Source organism: Atheta coriaria, unplaced genomic scaffold, assembly GCF_025399875.1.
Source record: "Atheta coriaria isolate IRGN ID8LTWV9N9 unplaced genomic scaffold, Caltech_Dcor_3.1 hic_scaffold_9_pilon, whole genome shotgun sequence".
In the NCBI taxonomy this organism is placed as follows: domain Eukaryota; kingdom Metazoa; phylum Arthropoda; class Insecta; order Coleoptera; family Staphylinidae; genus Dalotia; species Dalotia coriaria.
The window spans coordinates 2,102,541-2,128,976 of NW_027045451.1; the positions used below are offsets into that span (position 1 = coordinate 2,102,541).

At 38.0% G+C, this 26,436-nt stretch overlaps 3 protein-coding genes and 1 long non-coding RNA gene across 8 annotated transcripts in view; 2 read left to right on the forward strand and 2 right to left on the reverse strand.

Annotated features, from left to right (window-relative positions):
• mim (missing-in-metastasis) overlaps window positions 1–19,970 on the forward strand; it is a 29,786-nt gene extending 9,816 nt beyond the window's left edge. Inside the window, exons 2-14 of one of the 4 annotated variants that reach the window (XM_065312617.1) lie at window positions 6,490–6,551; window positions 6,979–7,052; window positions 15,356–15,440; window positions 15,516–15,843; window positions 15,920–16,207; window positions 16,430–16,543; window positions 16,626–16,806; window positions 16,885–17,220; window positions 17,275–17,511; window positions 17,666–17,746; window positions 17,901–18,155; window positions 18,223–18,854; window positions 18,916–19,970. In XM_065312617.1, the coding sequence (XP_065168689.1) occupies window positions 6,490–6,551; window positions 6,979–7,052; window positions 15,356–15,440; window positions 15,516–15,843; window positions 15,920–16,207; window positions 16,430–16,543; window positions 16,626–16,806; window positions 16,885–17,220; window positions 17,275–17,511; window positions 17,666–17,746; window positions 17,901–18,155; window positions 18,223–18,854; window positions 18,916–19,023 (2,781 nt within the window). In that variant the 3' untranslated portion in view covers window positions 19,024–19,970. The remainder of the gene's footprint in view (window positions 1–6,489; window positions 6,552–6,978; window positions 7,053–15,355; window positions 15,441–15,515; window positions 15,844–15,919; window positions 16,208–16,429; window positions 16,544–16,625; window positions 16,807–16,884; window positions 17,221–17,274; window positions 17,512–17,665; window positions 17,747–17,900; window positions 18,156–18,222; window positions 18,855–18,915) is intronic. The other 3 variants (XM_065312618.1, XM_065312620.1, XM_065312619.1) reach the window with 3 other exon arrangements.
• Window positions 19,961–20,892, reverse strand: LOC135799499 (uncharacterized). The gene is made up of 2 exons (XR_010550013.1): window positions 20,769–20,892; window positions 19,961–20,710 (listed from the first exon to the last, which is right to left on the reverse strand). It is a non-coding gene; the product is annotated as an uncharacterized lncRNA (long non-coding RNA).
• Window positions 20,893–23,308: 2,416 nt separating this feature from the next.
• On the forward strand, window positions 23,309–24,551 carry RpS12 (ribosomal protein S12). Of its 2 annotated transcripts, XM_065310881.1 has the most exons (4): window positions 23,309–23,447; window positions 23,583–23,612; window positions 23,806–24,148; window positions 24,447–24,551. In XM_065310881.1, exons 2-4 carry the CDS (start codon window positions 23,596–23,598, stop codon window positions 24,501–24,503), a joined length of 417 nt encoding a protein of 138 aa, XP_065166953.1. In that variant the 5' UTR covers window positions 23,309–23,447; window positions 23,583–23,595; the 3' UTR covers window positions 24,504–24,551. The 2 variants fall into 2 exon arrangements, with proteins under 2 accessions (XP_065166953.1, XP_065166955.1); XM_065310883.1 differs by lacking the exons at window positions 23,309–23,447; window positions 23,583–23,612 and adding an exon at window positions 23,694–23,713.
• Window positions 24,536–26,089, reverse strand: Zmynd10 (zinc finger MYND-type containing 10). Its single transcript, XM_065310879.1, has 3 exons — window positions 25,859–26,089; window positions 24,812–25,807; window positions 24,536–24,759 (listed from the first exon to the last, which is right to left on the reverse strand). The coding sequence occupies exons 1-3, from the start codon at window positions 25,942–25,944 to the stop codon at window positions 24,564–24,566; spliced, it is 1,278 nt and encodes a 425-aa protein (XP_065166951.1). The 5' UTR covers window positions 25,945–26,089; the 3' UTR covers window positions 24,536–24,563.
• Window positions 26,090–26,436: the final 347 nt, after the last annotated feature.

Here is a 26,436-nt window from a genome sequence, read left to right on the forward strand (position 1 = left end):
CATTTGCGTATTCTCATTCGCGCTTGCAGCTGCATGCGCACTGCGCGGAACAATGAAGATAAACACAATTTCGAGTGCAATCGTTGGTGTGCCACAGCGCTCGCCACTGTTACTGGCACTGGCTTTCGAAAGCATATCGAAATACTACACCGCGCGAAGCGCACAGTGTTTCGGAAATCATACCTAGGTATATACTACTATGTGGGTAGCGGCGCCAATTATATCTTGATTAAACTTTTATACCAATTGTATTCAATTGTATGCCGTTTTCATTCAGAGCAAGGTCAGACTGATTATTGCGGATTGTATTTTTCGATAAATTTAGAAGAATATTTAAACGAAAAGGAATTTTTTTTTACAAAATCGTGTTTTGAAGTGATTAGGAGGTTTAATTTTGCGGAAACTTGTGAATTGTGACGTAAATCAATGTAAATTGTGTTAAATTTTCCCAGTACACGAACTATACTACTTTGTGGTTGACTAAAAATTTAAAATTTAATATTTTCCTACGTTTATATTGTGTTTTATTGCTTAAAAAGTCTTATTATTCGATTTTTTTAAATTTTTATTGTTTTGAATTTTCTATTGGTGCTTTATATCAACTAAAAACATAAATAGAGATTAATATTCAGTGTGCATACAATATTTTCGAAGGACGTCCCCAAAACTCATGCATCAGACGGCTGTGCAAACTTCTCGTGACAAGCAGCCATATTTTACTGCTGCGCATTTTCAAATTTGTCATACAAATTATACTCTCGACTTATTCGCTATTACAGTGCATGTGCAGCAAGCAATAATAACTTCTAATGGTCACATCATCATTATTTTTACAAAAAATACAAGTAAAATACATCAAAGCATCACAAAATGTTCAACCGAATAGAAATACGTTTATGTTTATGTTTGGTCTTTATTAAAAAATATATTGTATGTTTCAATTACGTTCGTGACTAAACTAATTAAGTCGTGTATTTTTTGTTGTTAAATCAGTGTACAATGTAATAATGCACCCCTCTAATATTCGAGCGCGGGAGTGAAATGATCAACGTCGTAAATAATCACGCAAATCGGCTTATTTATAACACTCCACGACGGCTTGTTAAGCCCCTTGCGCGACGCCGTGCTTCCTTCTACCTTCGATATTCTCATAACATCTAATTGCGGCAATAACGAATAGCCCAGTGTGGAGTGTAGTGGTAGTGGTTACATCGCGCCCTTTTCGTGTCGGCTGACATCAGCAAGTCAACACCTACGCGTCGTATTACTTTCGCTTTCTTACAACAAACGTTCAGATAAAGAACGTCAAATTTCTTTTTGAGGGGAAAAACACGAAAAGTTAATGCGTCTGTTGCATGATTTAACAATTTATTTAAAGGCTAGGGTGGTTTTTTTTTGTTTTTCCTGCGTGTAAATTGAGTTGCTGAAACTTTTTTGATATTTTTTCGGTGATAAGGCTGGAATGTCGGTAATTTCACTTTGTGGAAACTAACTTGCTTCTTGAATAAATTGGTGCCATGTCTACCTTCGACGGACGAGATCCTCATCGGTATGAAATATTGATGTGAGCGCCTTCCTGACAAACTAGGAAATTGGGGAAAATTGATGCGAAACATGCAGGTTGATGGGTGACTCGGCCGGAAACAAGGATTCGACGCATTACCGCCCGTCATCATCGCGTACCCCTCGCTAAAAAAGTTTTATTTAAAGTGGAAATCGACATTTTCGAAATTGTGCATTGAATAGAAGCACGGAAGTAGTTAATTATCCATGCAAAGTTTAGTCCTCTACGAAATTTGCGCTTCGTTTTTATTTTATTTTTAAATTTTCACCCTAATAATCTACTATCCACCCTTTTATATTATGAACTTTACTATACTATAGACACCCAACAGTAGTATTATGCTATAATTAACCTTGGAAAATTGTGCATCCACGAAATTTTTATTTTTAGCGTTTATCAATTCAGTTGACTCATTCGATTATCTAGTTCTAGTGGAAGCACTCCAACAACATATTATGAGTGACAAACCGGCACAGGAAATGCGTTTTGTTTGGTTGGTGATTTTATGTCATCGTAAAAATAAAAGTCCGTACACTTGCACATTGCGTTTTGTTCCAAGTCGTCGTGTTGCGTTGGTTTATCTATTTTGTCGGTTTTGTGGTTTAACTATTGTGGTCGTGGATATGAAATGTCAATGTCCTCGGAGTATATTGCATAATTTAATTTAATAAGTTATGAATTGGATTACCTTTACCTCTATTTTAATCAATTGAATTATTTAATGGGAATTTGATTTTAATGTTTTAGAATCAAATCAGATGTGATTGCAATTGAAGTACTTTGACCCAGATAGCAATAGTCAATTGATAAATTGGAGGCATAGCTTTATAAACTCATGTTTTATAAATAGATTGCGATCTATTTTGATTATCTTTGCTTCTAGATGACTTTTTAGTCACTTCAAGGGATGTTTGAATAGCACCACATGTGTTTTCATGTTTCCATGCGAAAATAATGTTTATTTCTTTGATAAACAACGCAAGATCTGAAATGTTTTCGTATCAAGGCATTAGTTCAGCTTTCTAAGCGTTGATTTATATTTAACAGCATATTTTGCATAAGTAAATGCAAAAATTGTTTGATAATATTTCATCACTTTGTTTTAAGTGTATGCCCAGACAATAAACACACCCATGCAAACCAATGCATATTTATTTGTATATATTTAAGCTGAAGAATGATGTGACAAACGCAAGTGTTCCGGGTGAACATATTTTTTTATTGCGGTGCACATTTCACTGTCAAAACCCTGATGTTTATAATACCATGATGAATTACAGCGCACGCGAACGCATGCTTTACGACTTTTCAACACGTAAATAAAACAGGCGATTGTAAATTGTGACAGATGAAGACGTTTCCAAGCACGTTTAGGCCGAATTCCGGGCACGTGTTGCCTTGCCGAGAATCTCCATTCTATCAACGTATTATATATTTTTTCTTCTCGTTTCGTTGGCCTGCTCAGATTTCCGTTGTGCTTTCAAATTCGTCTCGGAACACAAAAGCTCTTCTTCAGCTTCGATCCGCATCACATCGTATCGTGAAATATTCACACAAAGTCGAACGAGTCGAACGTGCTACGGTCGGTCTCCTCTCTTTCGACTTCTGCGTCTGCCTGCTTCTTCATATTCATGTTGAAGTCACATAGTGCCGTAAAAGTCTCGTCGGTTTTTGCGAAACCACAATAGTGCACAATAGGTACACTACCAAGAGCAGCTTGTGTGCAGCGGTTGGGCACGCACGCACTCTTCGCTTCTTCTGATGCTTCTTTTTTTTATTTTTCTTCGTAGGTCTCGAGCCTATGCACACTTCTGACGCAAAGGCACATTCTTCGGCTGTAATGTTTTCCACGAGAAAAGCTAAGATGTCAACTTTGTAAATACACTAGATTATAATACCAAGTATTGCAAACTACGCTTCATATTTTTTACAAAACACTCAGTATATTCAGCAAATAAAAGTGTTTGAAATACTTCCTAGAATATACACTACTCCGTTTCGTCTTTATTAAAGGCCGACTATTTACATTATAATTTTTTTTTGCAAAAATTATTCTAAAAACACCCTGTATATATTTTTATGCTCACTATGCGCGAACATACGAAACCCATATGTGTCAATATGTAAGGTATCTGTCGCTCATGTTAGCTTAAAGTTTTGAATTTCAACCTTAGTGATGTTTAGTCTTTTATTTTATTTTATTTAATTTCAAGTTTATCTCTATCTATGACATTTGAACTTGGTTGATGTACGTCATATGATTTTATTTCTTAATGTATGATATTGATGTTCAATTAAAGTCACGCTGACGCCACCATTATTCATTGTTAACAATGTTAACGAAGGCGATAGAATGATAGATCAATCGCGCTAATATATCAAATTATTCGGCTGCGATAATTTAATTGGGACACACTTTAATGGCGCGCTAATGTGCTACATAATTTGGATAATTTGATCGAAAAGCGGAAATTTGAAATTTCAAAAAATAAAAGTTAATTCAAGTTCACGTTTCTTTTGTGCGCTTTTTAGGATAATTTCTTAATTGCGACCAAGTTTCGAACCATTATAAATTAAGTTATAATTATTTGCGTGTGTAGTAATTATTATAATTTTTTATTGGTTTCTAGCGCATTTCACTTGAATTTTTTTAATTCTATGATAGAAAGTAATTGAATTAGCTCGCTTAAAGTTTAATAATTAATATGAATGCTTGTTTTAGTTGGTTTCGCTGTTTTGCAACTGTTGATTAACTTTTCGCATTAGTAACATTAGCACTTGTTCCATTTATCAATCTTTTACAGGTCCGCACGTGCGGTTTTACGCCCACAACGTGCATGTTACACAGACGCGCTGTTTTCATGTTTTTAGTTATATAGCATGAGGGTAACCGGGCGAAAAAGCAAGCCGCACAAAAGGGATGTTTTTAATTGGTTTATGTGACGCGGCGGCGGCGTTACTGTCGCCTGTACGCACGCACACACGTGTTTAACCATCAGCCATCATCATCCTGCCACCCTTGTCGGTTGCGTCCCTTTTAGGCGTGTTTGACGCAAACCAGGAATTTGTAGATGTAGAAGTAGAAGTAGTTCTTGAACAAGTAGTCTAGCAAGATGAGTATGAGAATGAAGATGAAGAGGTGACAAGTCAAGAATTTTGTCGTGTGTGTATGCTCGTGCCGTTTTGGGCCACGGTTACTTTACCACATGTGTCAACAGTAATAAAAGCAGAAAGTATGCGAGACACATGCCACGCACTCTGCCCTAACGCATTTTCTTCTCTTTTTTTCGTTTTCATATTTTATGCCTGTTGGTTTATGCGTTTTACACATTTAAAACGAAACCTTTTTGTGTTTTGTTTATTTATTCTTCATGGGACACCTTGTAGTTAATATATGACTTGTATGTAGTTCATTCAAATTTAGAAACGCTATGTGTGTTTTACTTATCTTTGCGCGTTGGATATTTTATCTACAAGGGCTGCTTGTTGACTGAAGGTAACGGAATATATTATAAAATATATGATAACGGTTTTTTTTCTTTCGTGAAAAATTTCTTTTTAACGTCACGAAAACAGCTCGTAAATTATCCTGTTGAAACCTGTGATTACTCTGATGATTCGTAATAAAAGTTAATATGTCTTGTTGTTGCGAATTTAATTGACAATTTTCCAATTGTCGTGAATTATAAACATTTATAGTCATAGTCATTTTGAGTTTATCGAGTTTTAAACGTTTCGTAAGCAAAAATTCAATTGATGTTTTTCATAATTCGAAATTTTTTATTTTGTGCAATTTCACGTCGTTTATTTTAAATTAAAATACAGAATCATGTCGAATTGAATAGACTTTTTGCGCCGCTGGAATTGTTGTAATCCAAGAAAGAAATTAGGACAGAAATATCGACGTATAAATAGCAGCAACTGGTCCAAACTCATAAACTACGGACATATTTCGAACGTTTACAAATACTGCTGCTGTGTATACGGCATTTCAAGTGAATAGAGTGCTGCTGCCTTGATGAGGAATTGAACTAGAACAACATAACGCTTCTTCTCCTCCGTAAATATCGTTAGTCGAATCTTATGCGTAGACCAATTTCATAAATCACATCACATTCGGCCGGCACACTAATTAGACGGAAGCAAACCCAACCAGCAGCAGACAGATACAATCTGGGAATCTGAAATTCGTCAGCATTAAAAGTTTTTCGAGTTTCGACGAGTGGAAATTAGCACACGCAGAGTTAAAAGGTCGACATTTCACATTTAATTTCATGAATTCTAATAGAGTTGAGATTAATTAAAGCTAAAATTTAAATTTTATTCTATACCAAATTGGTATGTAATAAACTGTCAAATGACTTTGATCTTGAGGTCATTATTACCAAGACACTATTTTTTTGTAATAACAATAGTCGTCTGTATATTTAACATACATTGTCCTCTCATCACGTCGATTTAAACCTTGCAGCTGAAGTGTTTCAACTGAAATTGTTACATTGTTACAGCGACTGTTCAGAAACATCATATCAAGTTATATTATAGTCTATGTCGCGAATACTGAATGATGGGAAGTATATAATAGACCCTAATGGAATATACGCGAGTACAAGTGTAGTGCTGTCTCTGAGATACTATTGTAACTCCCATAAGTGTTAAAGTAATATGCATATGAAGATATGTATTTATTTTGTTCTCCAGACACCTTATCATACTTATTTATGACTTGACACTTTATTCCTAGTTTTATTTTATTTGCCAAGGCTGAAAACTTCAATTAAAACATGCATATTTTAAGTATTTTGTCTTGCAAGATGAGAAAAGAAAAATTGTTAACAAAATGTCTTGTTCCTTGGGAACTCTGGGAGCTGGAAAGAATTCAACTTAAAAGTTCCGGGTTTTAACGTTGCTCAATTTTGTTTCAGAATGGGATGCCCCTGTGGGAGGACCTCATTGTCAAAGCTACAAAACTCCATTCAACGCTCAAGTAAGTTAACTTTTCCGTATTAGTAAATCTCGTCTCGTAAAATGTCAACAAACATGGCAGTGCCAGTATTAAAGTGGAGTTATTGACCTCTTCAGGATGTTTTTGTCGGTTAGATAATATTATGAATTTATTTTCATTGTAGAGGAATTCGGATAAATTCCTCCGCGAATATTGTGAACACTTAATTCAACGTCAAAAGCATAGTATGCGTTCCTTTGCAATTTTAGTACTTAGACTGGAAGTACAAGACTGAAATTCTTGCTTCACATTGTTGTAGAACTATTCCACTAGTCTATTTTCGGATGGTACTTGGCTCTTTGTGGTACCTAAAGTTTTTAATCTATAGATAAATCTAAAATTGATTAAATTTTTATTTGTTTTGCGGATTTAAGCCAAAAATATTTATTTGTTTTGTTTACTTTTACAGAGCGGCCATCCTCGCGGTCACGGCCTACTTGGAAGCCTTCCAGAAGATCGCAGATGCCGCCACCAATGCCAGGGGTGAGTACACTTCAATTCAAATTGTGCGAATCGTTGACCCCGTTGATCACAACTCACATATGAAGTGATGCAACGATTTGAAATTCCATTTCATCAGTGGGTAGTAAATCGAGGTTTTTGTTTGATGGCTCGCTGCCAAAACAAAAAGACTTATTCCCCTCTAATACGCTCCTAATGTTCTAATGTTCGTTCCATTAATGCCATAACTTCTTTCTTTCGCTGGGATTCGGATGTCGCTGGTATATCCGTCTGAGGATAAAGCGGCGCATTTGTGGAAACAAAACAAACACATTACGCGCTCGAAATAACATAAAAAGACTTTCCTGCCGCCTACGTTTCGGTTTTTATTTTATTTTCTTCTGCGGTTAAATGCGAGAATCACGCTTCGCGGAGGAGGAAAGTTTCAGTTACTTTGCACGCAAACACACGCCGACAAATGAATGAAACGCAACGCTGCGATATGATGAATTATACGCTCAGTTGTGACAATGAATGGGATGCGAGAAGTAGACCACAACTGACTTTTAGAAAATAAAAATCAACATGAAATTGAAACTTTTTGCACGCCGAGATAGTAAACTTAATTATTTTTCAATTTGCTGCATTTATGCTAATCAGTAAGCACACGATCTCGTCAATTTTCACATCGTGTCAGACGTTTAAAGCGAATAAATCTCCGTTTTCGTGTTGTGTGTGGGACTATTATAAAGCCACCCAAGTGTGAATTTCGTTCGCCGACACGAAAGTTAATGATAAGTTATTTGCAGAAATTTTGCGCTCGCCGTGATATCTCTTCGGGGTTAATTAAAGTTTTTCCATTTCTAACCATGAAAGCAACATTTACATTTTCATTATCTTTTTCTGTGCATATCATCGCCCAGCGTGAAATAATCTTCATGTTAATGCGAAGATACTGTTAATTTATTTTATGAGTCTGTTACTGTTACCTAATTCGAGCACATTGTGGGTGTATTTTTTTACAAATTGAAATGTACAATAAATAACTAAAGTGACGAGCTGGCCGTGGCGTGAGTGGATGTTAGTGTGCTGATGATGAAATAGCGGTTTAACATCTGCGAATGGTGGACGCTTATGTTGAACATCGTGGGTCGGGGATTGCTTAATGCCAATTCATTCCTATTTATATTATTAATCGCCTTCGCATTGAAATATCTAATCATAATAGTGTGGGTAGCAAATCTTTGGTGTTAATAACAGCTGCGAGAGGAAGAAAATTCAACTGCGGCGAATTGTTTACCGAAAACAAAAGCTTTGTATTCTTGGATGCAGTCGCATCGATTGACCTATTTTCTAACTCTGGAGAACGAAAACTTCATTTGGGAAGTAGTAATTTTAGAATGAAAATTAAATTGGATTTGCTTTTTTATTATTATTAAAAAAATTATAAGTAATGGATATGAATTATTATTGTATTGTTCGCGAAATGATATTCTCAGCTAAATTGACACGATAATAATTCAATTCAGTTAAAAAAAAACTGTAAATGACCTCGCTTTGGATCAGTGAACGTAGGAACAACAAAAATTATTACAACGGAACGCGCGACTTGACTCGATCAACACCTAGCGATGATTGTGTTCATTTCCAACTGTGGGATGTCCGGTAAGCTTTGAAGCTTTTGAAGGCTTTGAGTAAATAAATTATAGTAATTTTATGATCGCAATGTTTACGCGATGTGTTATTGGCCTTTAATTCTATAATAATCGTGTAAATGAACTTGTATAACTGTGTATATGGTATAAATTTAATAAGCTGCAAGGGGACTTCTTCGACTTTGTTTTAAATAGAAAAGCAGACGTACGACTCAGGCACGACTGAGCAAGCTGTGCACTGTGAGCTCGCCTTCTATACCTGCGGGGAACCCGCATAAAGTAGTAGGGATGAGACATGCCGGTACGTGATCCGTCGCGCGCGAGCTGGTGGACACCTTACGAGGGTGACGGTAGAAGTGACTTTATTCAGGGCACCGTACGAGGGTAGCGGTAGAAGTGACTTTATTCAGGGCACCGTACGAGAGTAGCGGTAGAAGTGACTTTATTCAGGGCATCGTACGAGAGTAGCGATAGAAGTGACTTTATTCAGGGCACCGTACGAGGGTAGCGGCAGAAATGACTTTATTCCGGGCACCGTATGAGGGTAGCGGTAGAAGTGACTTCATTCAGGGCACCGTACGAAGGTAGCGTATTTTATAGAGTATTTAATGTAGATTAAGATCTGCGACTCGTTCCTTTGTATTTCTTTTAGTTTACGAGATATTCGCGATTGACTAAAATGGGCAAAAATTGATACATGCCACTTTTTATCACTTTTAGTCACGTTTTTCGACCTTTTACTATAGGAAATATAATTATTTTATATTTTTAGCTGATAGAGAATTTTCCAATCTTTCATAATCAACAATTTGTTGGTAGCTATCTCTCTTAGTTTAAGAGATATTAATTTTTGAAAATCGTCGAAAAAAAGTATCAAGCACCCCCCCTTGGCAATTTTTTCTTAAGAATGAAAATTTCATCTATCAGATTTCCCTTTTAACTATCCTATCTTATAGAGAATAGTCCGTAGATTAAGACGCTGCGATACGTTTTTTTTAATCTCTTTCAGCTTACGCATCTTTTTTTAAAGAATAAATCCATAATTTTATTATTAATTTTTAATCAAAAAGAGATTATTATTCATGGCAGTGATATACATATAATAATAAGAAAACATTGCGTGAATATATCACATCAGTGAACATACGTAGCAGGTGCGTGCAACACGGGCGTATGTGCTAGCAGCGTGGGCGTGTGCTGGGTGAATTTATAAGTCGCCTGGTGTGTTATGGCACTGGGTGCATGATGAGCGATCGCCAGCGGTAAATGCTGCTCCGCTAGCAGAGCACCAGCGCCAGCAGTGTGATGAGCAATCAAAGGTGCATGATGTTGCACTTGATGTGTGACGATCGGCAAGTGATGCGCAACAATCGGCGCTTCCTGGATGTGCTGCACTCGCTGCCCAGGCGGATCGCGACGCACGACCGCATTAAAACCGTGTATAGAATCGGCGGTGTAGTCAACAATGCGGCGAGTGCCGTCCGGTTCGACGAGACTGTAACTTCCGTGGACCACGTCTCCATCGCGAGACTCGTGATGTTCTTTATCATCGCCAGTCAACGGATCCTACAAAAAAAACAAGGAAAATTAATCAATTTTTTGTCAAAGAGCTTTTGACGGTTTGTCGTACATTGACGCCGTAACTAAACTCGTATTTTGGATGCGAATCGAATTCATCTCCGGTTGCGACCGCAGAGATGACCACAGGCGCATCGGCCACAAGTGCAGCTGGTGTGTGCACATCGATTGGGATGCAATTGCTGCATGAAATCAATATCGCATAACACACAGCGTTCTGAAACGTCATAGAATCATTTTATACAATTTATAATTCAATTAACAATTCAAATCTATTCATTACTCGAATGTTTAATTACAACTAATTCATTTATTAGCTTGAATTATACTTAATCGCATAATCGGAACTGTAAACACGATGATTTCCGTAATTATTCGTGCTCTAGTAATATTAGTGTTACGCATTCGGCGAAAAAACTATGCGTCGTAATTTCATTTCATTGCAATCGTTTCGTTTACTGCGTTTGCGTTTACACCGGAATCAATTAAATCTGCTGACGTTTGCCGTTGTTTACAGGTATAAAACACAGCTTCTGACAGTTTAATTAAAGTCTTTGAGTTGATTGTCATTTTTAGATCAGATGAGATTTTATTCCGACAAGATTTACAACTGTTACAAAAGGTATTGGGTCTTTTATCATCTTCAAAAAAATTTATTCTCTCGTATTTTTTGCCTACTACGTTCATTTTTGATCCGATATGAAGCATCGGAAGCTTTTGTTTGAATGTTGAAAAGCCCCGAATCGCATAAATCAAGTTATATCGATATGAATATGGGTCTGGAGGAAATATCAAAAGGTTAAAAGCTTCTACATGTAAATCTATTGATTTTTATCTCTTTTATCACGCCTGACGGCGCGTAGCAGTGAAAAATGTTGGAAAATCAAAAGTTAACTTGTAAAACTTACCAGAAACTTCATGTTGCTGTTTGGGGTCTGTATTGCTTTGAGTACGGAGAACTTTTAAAGTAAAAGCTCATGATACAAAGGGTATTTATACCGATCGCGGCGCATCGGTATTGCAATGGTCCAGTTTTCTGCATTCGACATTAACATTGTCCACAGGACATTACGTAATCACGCGCGTGCGCCCTGTTATTAAATTTCCCCACCGTCATTTGTTGCAAAAATCGACGGCTGTACGCCTCCTCTGCTGGACATTGGTCTTATCTTTGCCATCTCGATCTTCTTCTGTCTTTTGTGTTAATGTCAACCAATATGTCCACTCTTCAAGTTGTAATGTACGTACGAGACACCTTTGACTGCATTACTGTCAGTCGATTTTTTGATTTATGATCAAAACAGTTTTTAATTATTTTGATATAAGATCGCTTCGAGATTGTAATAATTTGTGTTTTTAATATTTGACTGTAAGAATGCGAGAAAAATGAAAGTTGTGAATTGAGCAATGCCCTTCTTGAGGTATTTTTGTTATTGTGCTTATCATAGCATTTATTTCTTTTACTGTCGATGCGCGACGACGTTTATTTTGTTTATTGGGTTGTGCCGTGCGCGCGCATTCACATTTTCTTCATGATTTATAATATTACGTCCCCGTGGATGTTGCATCATCGACGCTGATATTTATCTCTTTGCAATCTTGGCTCGTGCATTACATACGATAATTGATTTAGGCGAATGTCAAAATTAAAAATTGAATATACTTTTCGCACACTCAGTTGATGATTTAAAGTGTGTATTATGGTAATGCTGTCGACACTGGAATTTTGCCAGAAATTACATCCAGCGCGGTAACTCAATGTGAAAGGTTAAAATATGTCGATAATTTTTCACATTCAGGCCGTTTTCAACGAGATGATTTATGCGCGCGTTAAATTATGAGCGCAGTTTCGTTTTTATGTGCTTTTAAGGACAAAATTTCAATTTTCATTGCTTATTTGGTTATAGCACTTTTATTTTCACATTTTAATGAGATTAAAATGTTAATAAAAGTTGAATGGGAGGAAATTAAATCATTAAAACATGTATAATTTGTGATCCGGTTGACGCTGCGCGACATTAAGGGAAAGACATAATTAATTTGAATTCTCTCAGCTTGTCAGCTGAATTTTTACGCTGTGGGCTTTTTTTAGCCCTAGCTGTGTGTGTATGTAACATGTAATTTAAATGTAGCCTACGCTGCCTTTCTGTAACTGCAACATAAATGCAGTTAATGACTTGTAAAACGTTTTATTTCCAAAACACTGTATGCCTGCTGCTTGCATGGTGTGTTGGCGGGTTGGGCAGAGAGCAACCCTTTCGCTCAATGCGTCTATAAATAACTTTGCCTATTAAAAGTTTGCTTACGCTGGCATAGCACTACTGGATGAAACTTGAAAGAAAGACAATTCCAGAACTTTTAATAGAATATGTATAATGTTGTCAAAGCCGAGCGACATGTGTGTGGAGTCATCTAAAATCATTACAGCACGCAGCAACACTCTGAATTAATAATTTTCTGTTTACATTTGCTGTCTAGAATGCATAATAATGTATTCAGGCGTGATGTGAACGAATAGAAATAAGTGCCAACAAAAGCGCGTGATAAAGGGCCTACCTTTTTTTTGAAAACGGAAGACTAAGGATCGATAACGCACCAAAAAGGTCACTAACCCATCCTTCACGAATACGGACACAGAACGTAGCAGGAAAGCCGGAAAGTTAAAACTTTCTCAGCTTTTTATATTTATTCGCCTAAAGTTTAAGATATTTTTCCACGTTTTGTTTTATTATAAAAAAATTCAGACAACTGCATCGACGTTTTTTACATCCCGGATGCACTCGCATTGCTTCCGCCATCGCAGACAAGGCAAACAGATTGGATTACGGTCACAGCTATGCAAACGCGTTATCCGATCGAGATTATACCTCAAGCTGCTTCCTTTTTTCGTCGCTCACACGTTTGTGTATTACAATTTAATTGAATGCAAACGCGTGCACAGCTCGAAAAAGAAAAAGCTTGTAACTTGATACCGGAGGGTAATTTTCAAGCAATCACTTCCTTCATTACCTGCGCTTAATTTTTTAATTTTTTAATAATGCTTGTTTAACGTGCTCGCGTTTCTTTATTAAATGTTTGTAAATTTAATAAACCCGTTGGTCTTTTTTTTAATTTGGTTAATGCAATTAATAATTTAATTAAACGCCAGTTATACCAAATTTACACTTTTAATTACTCTCCTGGGTATAGACAGGTACTGAGGTAACAAACATTTAATTTGTGTGCGAAATTATATATTTTGTGTGTTTTGGTGTGTTTTCATCTTCCCCTGGAACTCGTTTGGTATAATCATTCGTTTTGTATGTTTATCACCTTCGTTTCCACTTTATTTCACTCGTGGAAGCACATTTCTTTTCTCATCCTGCTGCAACCGTTGGCGTAACAGAGCATTTTTTCTATGTCGTCGTTCTCTTCCGGCTCTAAAGCAAGATTCATCTGCATCCGGAGGTCGGTGCACCACCACCACTTGAGGGAATACTTTATACTGAAATGGTTCCCGGGGAACCTTCCAGACGCTGCTGATGCATTTCAGTGAAGTGACCGCGTGCGGAACAAGCGAACTTTCCGAGATCTAAATGGATCGAGCTCTTAAACGCGCGCGGTCTTGATGGATTTCCCAACCCAATTAATTATTACCGCGTCATCAATCTTTTGATTCCAACATATATCCACCTTCAATTTGTAACTTTGAGCTGGGAGAGTATCGAAATAACTTGGTGGCAACTTTGAGGAGGATAAAAGATAAAAGTCCGAAAATCAAAAATTGAATTTGTGCTGATTCGAGCTGACACTTAAAATTCTGCGAATGTTTCACATTTCTATGGTGTCAAGACACCAAGACAAGAAACCTTTTAACTTGTCGACAATTAAATTAGCGCCCGTCAAGATACCGGAGGCGAAAAACGACGTGAAATATTACATTTAATATTTAATTGGTGTCAGTCTGTATTTGGAGTATAAAATTTTTGAGTTTTTATTGATTTTGCGTTATTTTGTGAAATATATACCATGATTGGAAGGAAAATAACCGTTAAAAAGAATCCGCTATTAAATGCGCCATTAAACGTTGACGTTAAATTTATCGGCAGGCGATTTTTTTCTCCTCTTCGTCGTGTCGTAAACACATCTGCGTGCAATTGACGAGGCGAGCAGACCAAACACGTGAACGGATACGGAAATAGATACCGATGTTGTGCAAATACATGTGATTGCTTTGCAAATCGAAAAAGATCACATTTCATTTCATACAAATATTAAAATACATTTTATATCGGTTCGCGTATTTCCGAATAAATGGCAAACATCCAATTTGTTTCATGAAAGCAGCGCAGGTTCAGTTTAGTACGCACGTACGATCGTGATTAGAATAGAAAAGGGGGGTGTAAATCACCCTTTCGCAAGACAGTATCTAAGGATACCTAAGGCAGGCTTTGTTTTATGGTTCATTGGATCGCACGTGATGCCCACATTTATTTTAGCATGCGTTAATTCCCGAATTCCATGCACTGAAAGCAGTTCCGTGAAGTTGTGTAAAACACTTATAAAACGATTAAACGCGCCAGTATGTCACCACCATTCCATTCGAGCTATTCAGTAGCCATCAATATCATCCCGTCCTGGATGCAGTCGACCATCTGCAAAAGCGTCCATTACCTTAATGGACGATTCTTTATGTCACTCGCACATATCCCGGCCAGCCGGAATGAATGTTTGAGCTATTGCTATTGATTTCAATTCAATTAAATTCAGCCAGCGAGAGTTAGGTGAATGAGTGACGCGTCGCCATTGTGTAATGGCGTCGGCTATTGTGCCGACAATTGCTCGCACGTGGGGCGGTCGAAATTAACAATCAGAGTGTGGGATTATTGTGCATTGAACAAATAATGCGCTAATAAACACTACATGCGAATGAAATAATATGGAAAGACGACGTGTGCAATGTCAAGCAAGCATTCAATGTTAAGTAATCATGATTGCGACCCAATATGGGTATTACTTGTTTCATCTGGTCGGTTAGAAGAGAAGATTTCCATTTGTGGAGGATATGTCAATATTGTCGATAATATTGATTGATTGAAACATATTTTGATTCGTTTTTCTCTTGATTCTCAGGAGCTACCAGAGAAATTGGAACAGCCTTGACGAGAATTTGCCTACGACACAAAGCAGTTGAAACTCGAATGAAAACTTTTACTAGGTAATTATTTAAATTAGTATCTATATCTATAAAAGTGTTAATTTTTGTTATAATGATTTTTATCGTTTTGCTTAGCACAATAATGGAATGCCTCGTGTTACCATTACAAGAAAAATTGGAGGACTGGCGCAAGACGGTAATGAATCTGGACAAGGAGCACGCAAAGGATTACAAACGCGCGCGCGCTGAATTAAAGAAGCGCTCCACGGACACACTGCGAATACAAAAGAAGATGCGCAAAGGCGCCGGCGGCGACCTCCAGAAACGTCTCGAGTACGGCTTGCAAGACGTGACAGAGCGCCGCCAGCTGCTGGAAGAGACCGAAAAGCATGCGGTGCGTGCGGCACTCGTTGAGGAGCGCAGTCGGTTCTGCATCTTCGTCGGCATGCTCAAGCCGGTCGTGGTAGGTTTCGTTCCCGCACGCGATGCCATTGTTTTCGCACGCGCGGTGATTTAATTGCGTGTTTTGCGCTTTGCAGGACGAAGAGGTTGCCATGCTCTCGGAGCTGTCGCGTTTACAAGAGGTGGTCGTTCAGTTGGAAAAGCACACGGCCGATCCATGCACGCTGCCGCCGGCCAGCGAGCAGGTAATCGCCGACCTGAAGAGTTCTGATAGCGGATGGAGCTTCCAAACGCCGCCGTCGAGCCCGTCCAGTCTCGGCAGCCGCAAGTCTTCCATGTGTTCCATCAGCTCGTTGAACAGCTCGTCCTCGGGTAGTTCGAAATCGCCGAGCCATCCGTCGCATTGGCATCGCTCATTATCGCAGGTAATTTCATGCCAGCTGGTTGCAATTGGAAGAAGATTCGCATGCATTATTTATTATTCATTTTTTTTGTTTTAAGTTTAAAAGTTTATCAATTCACAGCAAATTGTTTTCACTTTTATGTTTTCAATGTGGCATGATATTTACGAATTTAATTTATAGTTTATTTCTTTTTATTATGATTTTGTAAAGTAGTTGATGTTGTTATGTTATTGTTGCACACAGCCTGTAGGACGTAGTGGCACTGTTCGTTTGCCGTCTGTATGCAGCCGTGATTCGGGATTCACATCCCAGGATACTTTATATCCAAGACCACCCTCATCTCTAAGCGTTGCGCAGGTAACCATTCGGAGTTGGGTCGAATGCGTTTAGATTTTTCCTTTGCGAATGATTTAACTAATCTTGTTACTGCGGTCCGCAGGTTTCCAACATGTCTGAACACAGTGGAAACAGCAGCAGTTCGAGCACACCGTGCACGCCTTATCCTCCAAGCACGGCCGTACCGAACTCGACGTCCACCTGGCCCAATTTGCAGGAGACACTGCAGTTTGAACGCGCTGCATCCGCCATTATCGGTGACCGGCCGCATACAATTTCTTCAGGTATGTTTTTAGTAACACGCATATTGCAGCACTCATGATCTAGTTTCTCATTTTCATTCATTCACTCAATCATTGTAGCTTATGAGAAAGGCCATCAAAGACCTGCACTTACAGTGTACACCTTCCAAGCGCCAGATCAGAGTCTCTCGCAGCCGGTGTCACCGGTGACTTCCACCACGCCTACAGATGGTAACGCCAAGGTACCACCGAGTAGCCCTGCTCCTTCTATTAAGTCACTGAGCAAGCCGCCGTTGCCCACGCGTTGTTCCTCACTGGAACGTCCGTCCGTGCCGGCGAAGACTATCGCTGGCATGTCTGCGGTGCGTGTTTTACCGCCGACGACTGTCGCCGCTCCCAGCGACGTGCAGCACAAGGTCATCAAACCGTCATCACTGCCGCCACATATCGCCAAAGGTAGTGTATACTTTTATACACATTACAATTACTACTATTTGCGTGTATTAACAGCATTGCCGCAACCGACATATGTAAATATGCACGAATTGGCCAGTATGGCCGCCAGCAAGGCGCAGGAGATGGCCCTGCCGCCTCCACCTGTGGAGTTTACAGCTGCACAGCCTCCAGCCACACCGGTGACCGTCGAAGGTGAAAGCAGCAACAGTGAGAGCTCCTTGGAGTCTTCCAGCGGTTACGGCAGCCAAACAACGTTTCCTACTGTTGATTGCGATGCATTACACCAAGAAGGTACGATTCATTCAAATATATCCTTGGATGAGTGGTGTTGTTTGTTATTTATTACATGGTTTTGGCTTTAATTTTGAATTTAATATTTGTTTGCACTATTTCAACAAGTTCTCCCTGCATGTAGTGTTACTAGAAATATGTTGTGTGTGCTTAGATTTAGAAGCGGTCAAGTTCTGCACTCTCCCCCGCCATGACCCTTCGGGGGGCCCTCGCCGCCGTCCACTCTCTATGACAGGTAATAACTGTTTTTGTGAGTACGTGGTAATAACATAAATGGAATGCAGTATATGTTTCTCTCTGCATGCGTCCGGTTTCGTTTTTATCGCAGTTTTACCGCCTGCTAAGGCGTAAATAATAACACGACACTTACGAATGCCGTAATTTTTTAGCCGTGTATGGTTGTGGTACGCTGAGAGGATCGTCGACCTTGCTGCGACGCAGCTCAATCCAGGCAAACAAACCGCCCCCGCCGATAAGACGCACGGCATCAATTACCAATACTAACAAGCCGTTGACTCCAGTTAGCAGCGTGGAGAATTTGCCGCCGCCGCCCGCATATCTATTGGAGCCGAACAAAAGTCCCCAACAACAGCAACCGACACCCGTCGGCATCAATGTGGCGGAAACGATAAAGGCGCTCAATGGTGTGTTCGCATGCATTATGAACGTTGCAATTATGTCAATTGTTTCGCTTTTTTCCCGCTGGTTTAGAACAAAGACACACGCCCGCGAGTCCCAGTGCCATCCGTCGGATGTCCGCTTCTTCGCAGTCGATCTACAGCACCGGTATGCAGATCCATCAGCAGATGTCTGCCTCGCAGCAGTCGCTTTTCATGACGGGCAATCAGCATTCACCGGGTTCGCAGTCGTCCTTCAACAGTAGCGTCGGCTCGCCCAACCTCCAGAGTCCCATTTTGAGCTCATTCCAAACGAATAACTCGTCGAGTAAACTTTCGTATGTGTCGCAGTCAGGCGGAGTCATCTACGCACAGCCGTCACCATTGGTACCTGGTTCTCCAAGCTCAGTGCGACGTATGGCAAGCGCTCGATCGCAGAGCGCTGAACGTCGGCCCGAGGGACCCGGCGGTGTCGGTTCTAATTTCATCGCTGCGTTAAGCGCTAAACTTGTACCGAACTTAAGTCCTCGTAGCACACGTCGTCACAGCGAAGACCTGCAACCTATGAGCCCGCCGGCGCACATGCATCATCATCGCAAGGGACCCGGTCAGAGTTTCCTCGATTCGCTCAACGCCAAACTGACGAATCAACATATCAGCAATAACTCGCCGCAGGCGCAGCACAAAGCGTCTAAAATTAGGCAAATGATAAATAGCCGCGCGCAGGTAATTATCATACTATTTATTTATCGTGTTTTATAATTCATTGTATTTTTTCTCTTCACAGCCTGATCCTAAACTGTGCCACGAGTCACTGATGGATCAGATTAAACGCGGCGCGACATTGAAGCGCGCAAAAATAATAAACGATAGGTCTGCACCAAAGATTTACTAGCAGGCCCCACAGCGGAACGAAAAGACTTATTAATAAAACCGTCAATTTGTCGGGCGACTCTTCAAAGAGGAATATTTACGGATATTTAGTTAGGTAAACATAAAGCAAAGCAAATAAACGTTCGACTTTATCAATTACAATTGTCAAGTTATTAACGATAATATTTACACAAATATCTAAATGTTGGCGATGTAAGGAGACGGCTCAGAACTTTGCAGAATCATTTACATTCCCTTTTGATGCATTTACAAAAGTTTGAAGCAGAGCCGGAGAGCATTAGAACGTTCGCAAAAGTATTAAAGCACAGTCACGTTTGGCCATCGCTTAGTTCTAAGTCATTTACAATTTCGAAACGTCCAAAACAAAATGAAATGAGAAGTAGGCAAGAGGATGCGCAAGCGGTGAACATTGACTGACGATTATTTTTGTATTCATCGTACATATGATTAGCTATTAGTCCTGTTGAATAGTAGCGCAAACTTAACTTAGTTAGGTGACTGTACTTCCTCCCTCCCCATTTTCAACACGTACATATTATACATACTATTAAACACTAACGTAATTGTTCAACTTGGAGTATTATTATAATTTAATGTTAGGCGATAGTAGAACATTAACTTATTTCTAACTGTACATATGCGTTTGGAAGATTACGATTGCGATATGTTTTACTGCGATTTGTACATTTGTACAATGTACATAGTTTTATTTATTCTATTGTTTAGCTAGAATTTAAGTTCAGACGTAGGCTACTGATTAACGGATAACATGTAAACGAGATTCATGTGTTATTAATGTATATAATCGATGTGCCCTCGCGTTTGTAGACGTTTTGCGACGAAATGTGCATCTTCCTGTAGATTATTTTCTTCAGTTTTGCGAACAGTATTTGCTTATGTTGTGTTGTGTACTATGAAATATTAAAATAAACAAAATATAATAACGCATACGTTTATTACTCATTGATTACATAAGTGCATTTGTTTCACTGATTGAAATTTGAACAGTGCATCCTTTAATACTAGATTTTAACATATAAAACAGCGGCTGTATCGGTTCATTCTTAACATTCGCTGATTGAACGCTGCAGGGCTGTCGTAAAACGTGAACATTTCCATCTGCGGTAACAATCCGAATGGTAGCAACATATTTTTTGATTGGTGTACTCACTGATATTAGCTCAGCTGACCAAGACAAGAATTCATTTTTTACTGTTAAGACTCTCCTGATGATAAACACACAACTATCGTGCTTTAGAAAGACACCTGTTGATATCTTTTGATGTGGTTTTAATACGTCGTTGTTGTTGATTAAATGTGCGCCGTGTTTATGTGTCACATGCTCGATCAGTAGATCCATACTGTCTTTCCAAGTGCAGTTGTGAAACGTACATTGTACTGGTGCATGTGGGCATTGCAACAAGTGCTTTTTGTAGTCTTTCATTGGCATCTTGTCGGTGCATGGTGCGTTAATACATGTGAGGCTCAAGGTATCAATAATATCCTCTAGTGAAAAGTTGCGAGTGGTGGAGTTTGTAATTGATGTGGAACAGGTTGGGCATACTTTCAGTTTGTTTAGACAAATTAAGCATAAACTGTGACCAGATGGACATTGAAATATTGGTCGTGATAGATAGTCGCTGCAACCGGGACATTGAAATAACGCAATTGAAAACTTCGGATTACTCCTAAAATTTATTAAAATATTGGTATGTATAAGTTAAGTTAATAAATATGTTCTCTTACATTTCGACGACTGTCACTAACTCTATCAAGCAGGTACTAAATGGGATTTTTGTTCGTTAGATGTTTTATAGTTGGATTGAATGTGTTTTATTTTGTTTTGTGTGCAACATATGAGTACTAATCAATGAGTAATCAATAAATATATCACAAATATCATTATATTGATAAGAATATCAGATAAAATGCATATTGGGTAATGTTCTGAATTCTAAATAATAAGGTAAAATACTAAATTCATTCTGCAAACATGTAAAAAAAAAAACGCATTGTATGTACTGACTATTTATTCAAAATTACAATTAAGTATAAAATAGTTTTCTGAAACTAATACAGCGTTAAAATAAACGTAGATATATTTAGTTAACTCAGTCAGTCTTCCTCAATTGAAAGTTGAAATTCACACCCTTTTGCTTTGCTCTTTAACATACAAATCATAGACTTTTCCTTAGCTCTCTCTGAATTTTCCATGTAACTTGAAACTGGTTGCTTCAAAGTGTTACATTCACCAGTAGCATTTATTATTTTTACAATCAAATATAATTTCTTTGTAGGAACCCTAACAGTAGGTTCTGCAGTCCAAATTAAAAATCTATCCTCAGTATACCTGTGTACAAAAAATATGTTATCATTGTGCTCAATGAATACAACAGAGAATTGATGTGACATCAACTTAGCAAACTTTTGAACCAGTATTGATTTATGTACAGTTTTAATATGATCATTAACCAGGAGTTTATTATCACTCCAAGTGCATGTGGGATGCTTGCATTTAATGTTCCTGAATGCACAATCTTGGTTGACATGCTGTATATAGTTATGCAGGGGAATAATTTTAGTGCAGGACTCATTTTTGCATTGAACACTTAATGAGGACAACATGTTCTCCAATGCAAAATTTCTAGTGTTTGTGAATGCATGACTACAGTATGGACATTTTTCCACCATTAGTTTGCATTTGGAGCAGATGCTGTGACCAGTAGGGCATTGCACGATCGGTTTCTGGAAATATTCCATGCATATTGGACATTCAAAATTCTTCAGTAATGAAGGATCCCTAAACAAAAATAGTAGGTACGAGTAGTATGTAGGTTATTTTCAGTTACATTTGTTTCTTGTCAAACTTACATGATTTTTATGGATATTCTAATATGTAGAAAAATGCACTGTATTAATTGAGGTTTAGTTAAAATTATATACAAGTGCAAAGTGTACTTTCAGTCGTTATATTTATTACAACTAACAACTTAGTTCACATCTAATCATGTACTTTACACGTCTATGAAGGTCGTATCGCATCAAACCGGATTGAAAAGTACAATATATGAAGATTGTATGTAGGCAATCTACACTACATCTTGAAAATTCTTTAAACATTTACTTAAACTTATTTATTATCCTTACGATTTCAAATTACTAAATAAAACGATTTCGATTAACTTTAATTAAATACTTTATTTCATAATTATACTATAATATTATACAATTATTTTATAAAACATTTACAGTTTACATTTTAAGTTTGCGGAAGAGTGCGAGTTTTTACTGACTCATTTTTCAATTGAAAGTTGAAAGGTACACCCGGTAGTTTTGCTCTTTAACATACCAATAACAGACATGTTCTTTACGTCATTTGGATTATCCATGTAAGCTGATACTGGTTGTTTTAACTTGTGACAGCTACCAGTGGCACTTGTTATCTTTACAACCAAAAACATGTTGTTATTTGGAATCTGAATAGTTGGTTCTGCAGTCCAAATTAAAAATTTATCCTCTGTTAAGGACCGATGTACAAAATATATAATACCATCATGATAAATGAAAGCATTTGAGTACTGATGTGATATTAATTTTGTACAATTCTGAACAAGTACTGATTTGTGAACTGTATTAATGTGATCATTAACAAACATCACATGCTCTTTCCAGGTACAAGTAGGATATTTGCACTTGACGTATCTATATAGACACTTCTGTTGTACATGTTCTGAATATTCGTCCAAAGGAATTGCTTTTGAACAGTTCATATTGGTGCATTGGGCACTGAGTGTGGACAGCATGTTCTCTAATGCAAAGTTACGAGTGTTTAAAAATTCAAGGGCGCAATAAGGACACTTATCCAACTTTACTTTGCATTTTGAACAAATACTGTGCCCAGTAGGACATTGAGAGATAGGTCTCTGGAAGTATTCCATGCATACTGGACATTCAAAGTTTTTCAGTAGTTTGGGATCCCTAAACGTACAGTCGCAAATTATTAAATACATATTTGATATTTTATATGATTTAGATACTTACATGATATGGTATATGAGATATGTTCTTTAATTTTTGAACTGTAACTGCAAACTGCATACCCAGCAAGTTAATTATCCTCTTTTATATGATATCAAACTTATCTTTTAAATCTATGATAAAATTTTAGACAATCGCAGGAATCACTAACGTTTATATTGATTTGATATGATTATTAGTAATTTTTCTATTTATCTTTTATTGTTTGAGAAATAAAATATACTCATTTATGTTATCAATTTTAATCAAGTTTAAATTTAGTCCCTATTAGTTAGTTTAGTAACTTTCTGATATAGTTGGTAGTTCTGACTTTGCTCGGTTTGCTCCTCTTTCCTTACTGCGCGCGCTGCGGCTTCTCTCTTTTTGTGTCCAAGCTGTCGTGACAAGGTATGCTTTCGAAATTTTTCTCTCAGTATCTTTAAATATCAAAGTGTATTTGGCCAATCGTGCCTTCAAATACCATTAGTTGCGTGCGAAATTAAATAATGTTTCTAATACAAGTAAAATTTTTGTGTTTTTCAGTTAAAACACAGCCATGTCGGATGTTGATGTGTAAGTATTCAGTCATAACCTCCTACAATGCATGTTAATATTCGGCGTTTTCAATGATGATCTTAGGCTCCCTCTTCTGAGATACCCAAAGACACTATGCTGTAATATACCTAGTTCTGATTAGTTTTTAATACACAAATTGTGCGTTGAACGTCTTTCCCCGGATTCTAATTAACTTTTCTGTTCTTTACAGTGATGATGCTCCCGCAGTCCCCGTCCCAACGGGTGGTGCCATGGATGTAAACCAAGCACTGCAAGATGTGCTTAAAACCGCGTTAATTCACGGTGGTGTCATCCATGGCCTACATGCGGCAGCTAAAGCATTAGACAAAAGACAAGCTGTGCTTTGCATTTTGGCTGAGAATTGTGATGAACCAATGTACAAAAAATTGGTCACTGCCTTGTGCTCAGAGCATGAAATTCCCTTGATCAAGGTGGATAACAACAAGAAGCTTGGTGAGTGGGCTGGTCTCTGCAAGATTGACAACACTGGAAAGGCCAGGAAGGTTGTTGGGTGCTCTTGTGTAGTAATCACAGTAAGTACTCTTATAATTTATTAATTTTCAACTGCCATCTTTGTGTAAAAATGTATTGAACAATTTGATATCTTCTAATTTCGTGCGGCTGACATTTACGTACTTTAAAACTGCGACTATCTTCTTATTTTATTCAATCAAAAATTATTTTTTGCTGATGAATTATGGTAGGCTCCCTCTGCTGAGGAACCCGTAATAATATAGTGCTGAGAACACTACCATCTGATCTTCTTGAAAGGCTATTTTTATTTTTAAAGGCAACAAAATGTAGAATTTCTAGTAATGTAATTTTTTACAGGACTTCAGCGAAGATTCGCCAGCGTTAGACGTCCTCAAGGAGTATTTGAAGAAGTAAATAAATGTTTTTTAAAAAATAAAAACTTACAATTTAAGAAACAAACAATTGTTGATATTATCAGTTTTCAATGGCTAGTGGCGTACATTTATCTTTATGGCTCTGCCAATGTGATACTTGGCATTGTCGTGAACAGTAGAAGTCTTTCCTACATTTGGAACATCGTTGTATTGCAGGCTGGCCGCAGAGCGCACATTCTCCTGATGCGTTTCCTTCGAATTTTTCGATTACATCGGTGTTGTAAGCAGCTGACAATCTGAAATTCAAAATATTTTACTTTTGTGCGATTTTACATTTAAATGTAGTACTTTTGGGCAATTTGGGCCAATTTTTCTTTGTCGTTGCAGAAGATGACATCAATTTGCGCTTTGGCGATTTTTTTCCATTGGCCATGTCCTTGTTGGATAATATTATTTTTGACTTCCAAAATGGTTTCCATCAACAATGGCTTCTTGGCCGCTGATTGGGGATTGTAAACCGATAAATGAAACAGGAATTGTTTAAGTTCTAATAACGGGGACATTTGATCTATCACGATTGGGTTTAAAAGCGGCGCAATTTTCATCAAGTGTGATTTTCTTGAATCTGTTATTGGGTAATAGGTGTTGAAGGCTTTGTCAAGCAGGAGATGCCTTAATGTTAACCACACCTGTGCTTCAGTTGTATTGACTACATCTGAGGATACATTTACCCATTTGCCTTTGTTGAAGACTTGACCGTTTTTGTACCACGGTTTTTCGATTAATAATTGCACGAAGAGCGCTGGTACATCGTAGGTTTCATACATCCGAGAAACCACCCCCAAACTGACTCGATCCATGTACTCCGCGAGGTATCGAATAATACTCAACGATCTAATCGCAATAGTAAAATGAAGATCATTCTTATTTCTCAAAATTTCTTGCTGTCCACTCATCTGGCAGACATCTGCTGTCGGCTCGCACTTAATAACCAACAGTTGCGCTGCGTTTTCATAGACATATTCCAACAGATCCGCGGCGCTATCACCGAGTCGTTCGCAGCCAGCACCGTAGAACATTATCAACTCGAGTAGGCTGGCGGCGATTGCTTCATGGTATAGTACGGTGTACGCGATAAATGTGGTTTCTGGATTGGGAACGAATTTCAAAAGATGTGGAAGCACTTTCTGTTTCCATATACTGATAAGAATTGCTTCGTGAACTAGAATGTGGCTTTTGCCGAACGTGGTGAGAGTTTCTTTTACTTGTTCGTCGCGCATCGACGTCGCTTCAATGACAGCTTGTTGGTTGAGCTTCTGGAGGCGATCATGCCAATCCAACCAGCTAAAGAAACAAATAATTTATTAAGTGGTATTAACGTTAAATTGAACTTACTTATCGCTGCCCACTTCATGGATGGCATATTCACGCATTGTTTCGATATAGAAATCAATTTCGGCGGGAGATAAAATGCTGTCCATCTTGAAAACGCGTTTCGGAACAATTTATCGATTTAATACGGACAATTTTATCCTGTTATTGGCATGACAACGGGATAAAAGAGAAAACAGGTCACTATGACAAAAAATACAAAATTTACACAATGCATAATTGCATATTTAAAAAAATACAATGGTTTATTAAGATAAAACATGATTAGATGGTAGCAGCCATTTTGAATATTTTTCTATTTCATAATGCGACCATTGTAATAAATGTTTACACGTTTTCAATGTCGCGTTACGCTACTAGAATTAAAAATTGATATCAACATCCTATCAAACAATAAAATACTAGTTTTTCTAGTTCATTATTCGCTCAGAGTTTATTATCTGTGACAAAACATAATGAATGATCATTTTCTCCATCGACAAAGATAACATCGGCGAGTGATAACGTTTTACACCTTTAGAGTTTAGCCACACGATAAGCGATCACTTTGCGTGCCACTTTCGCATCGTCACAGTATTTCG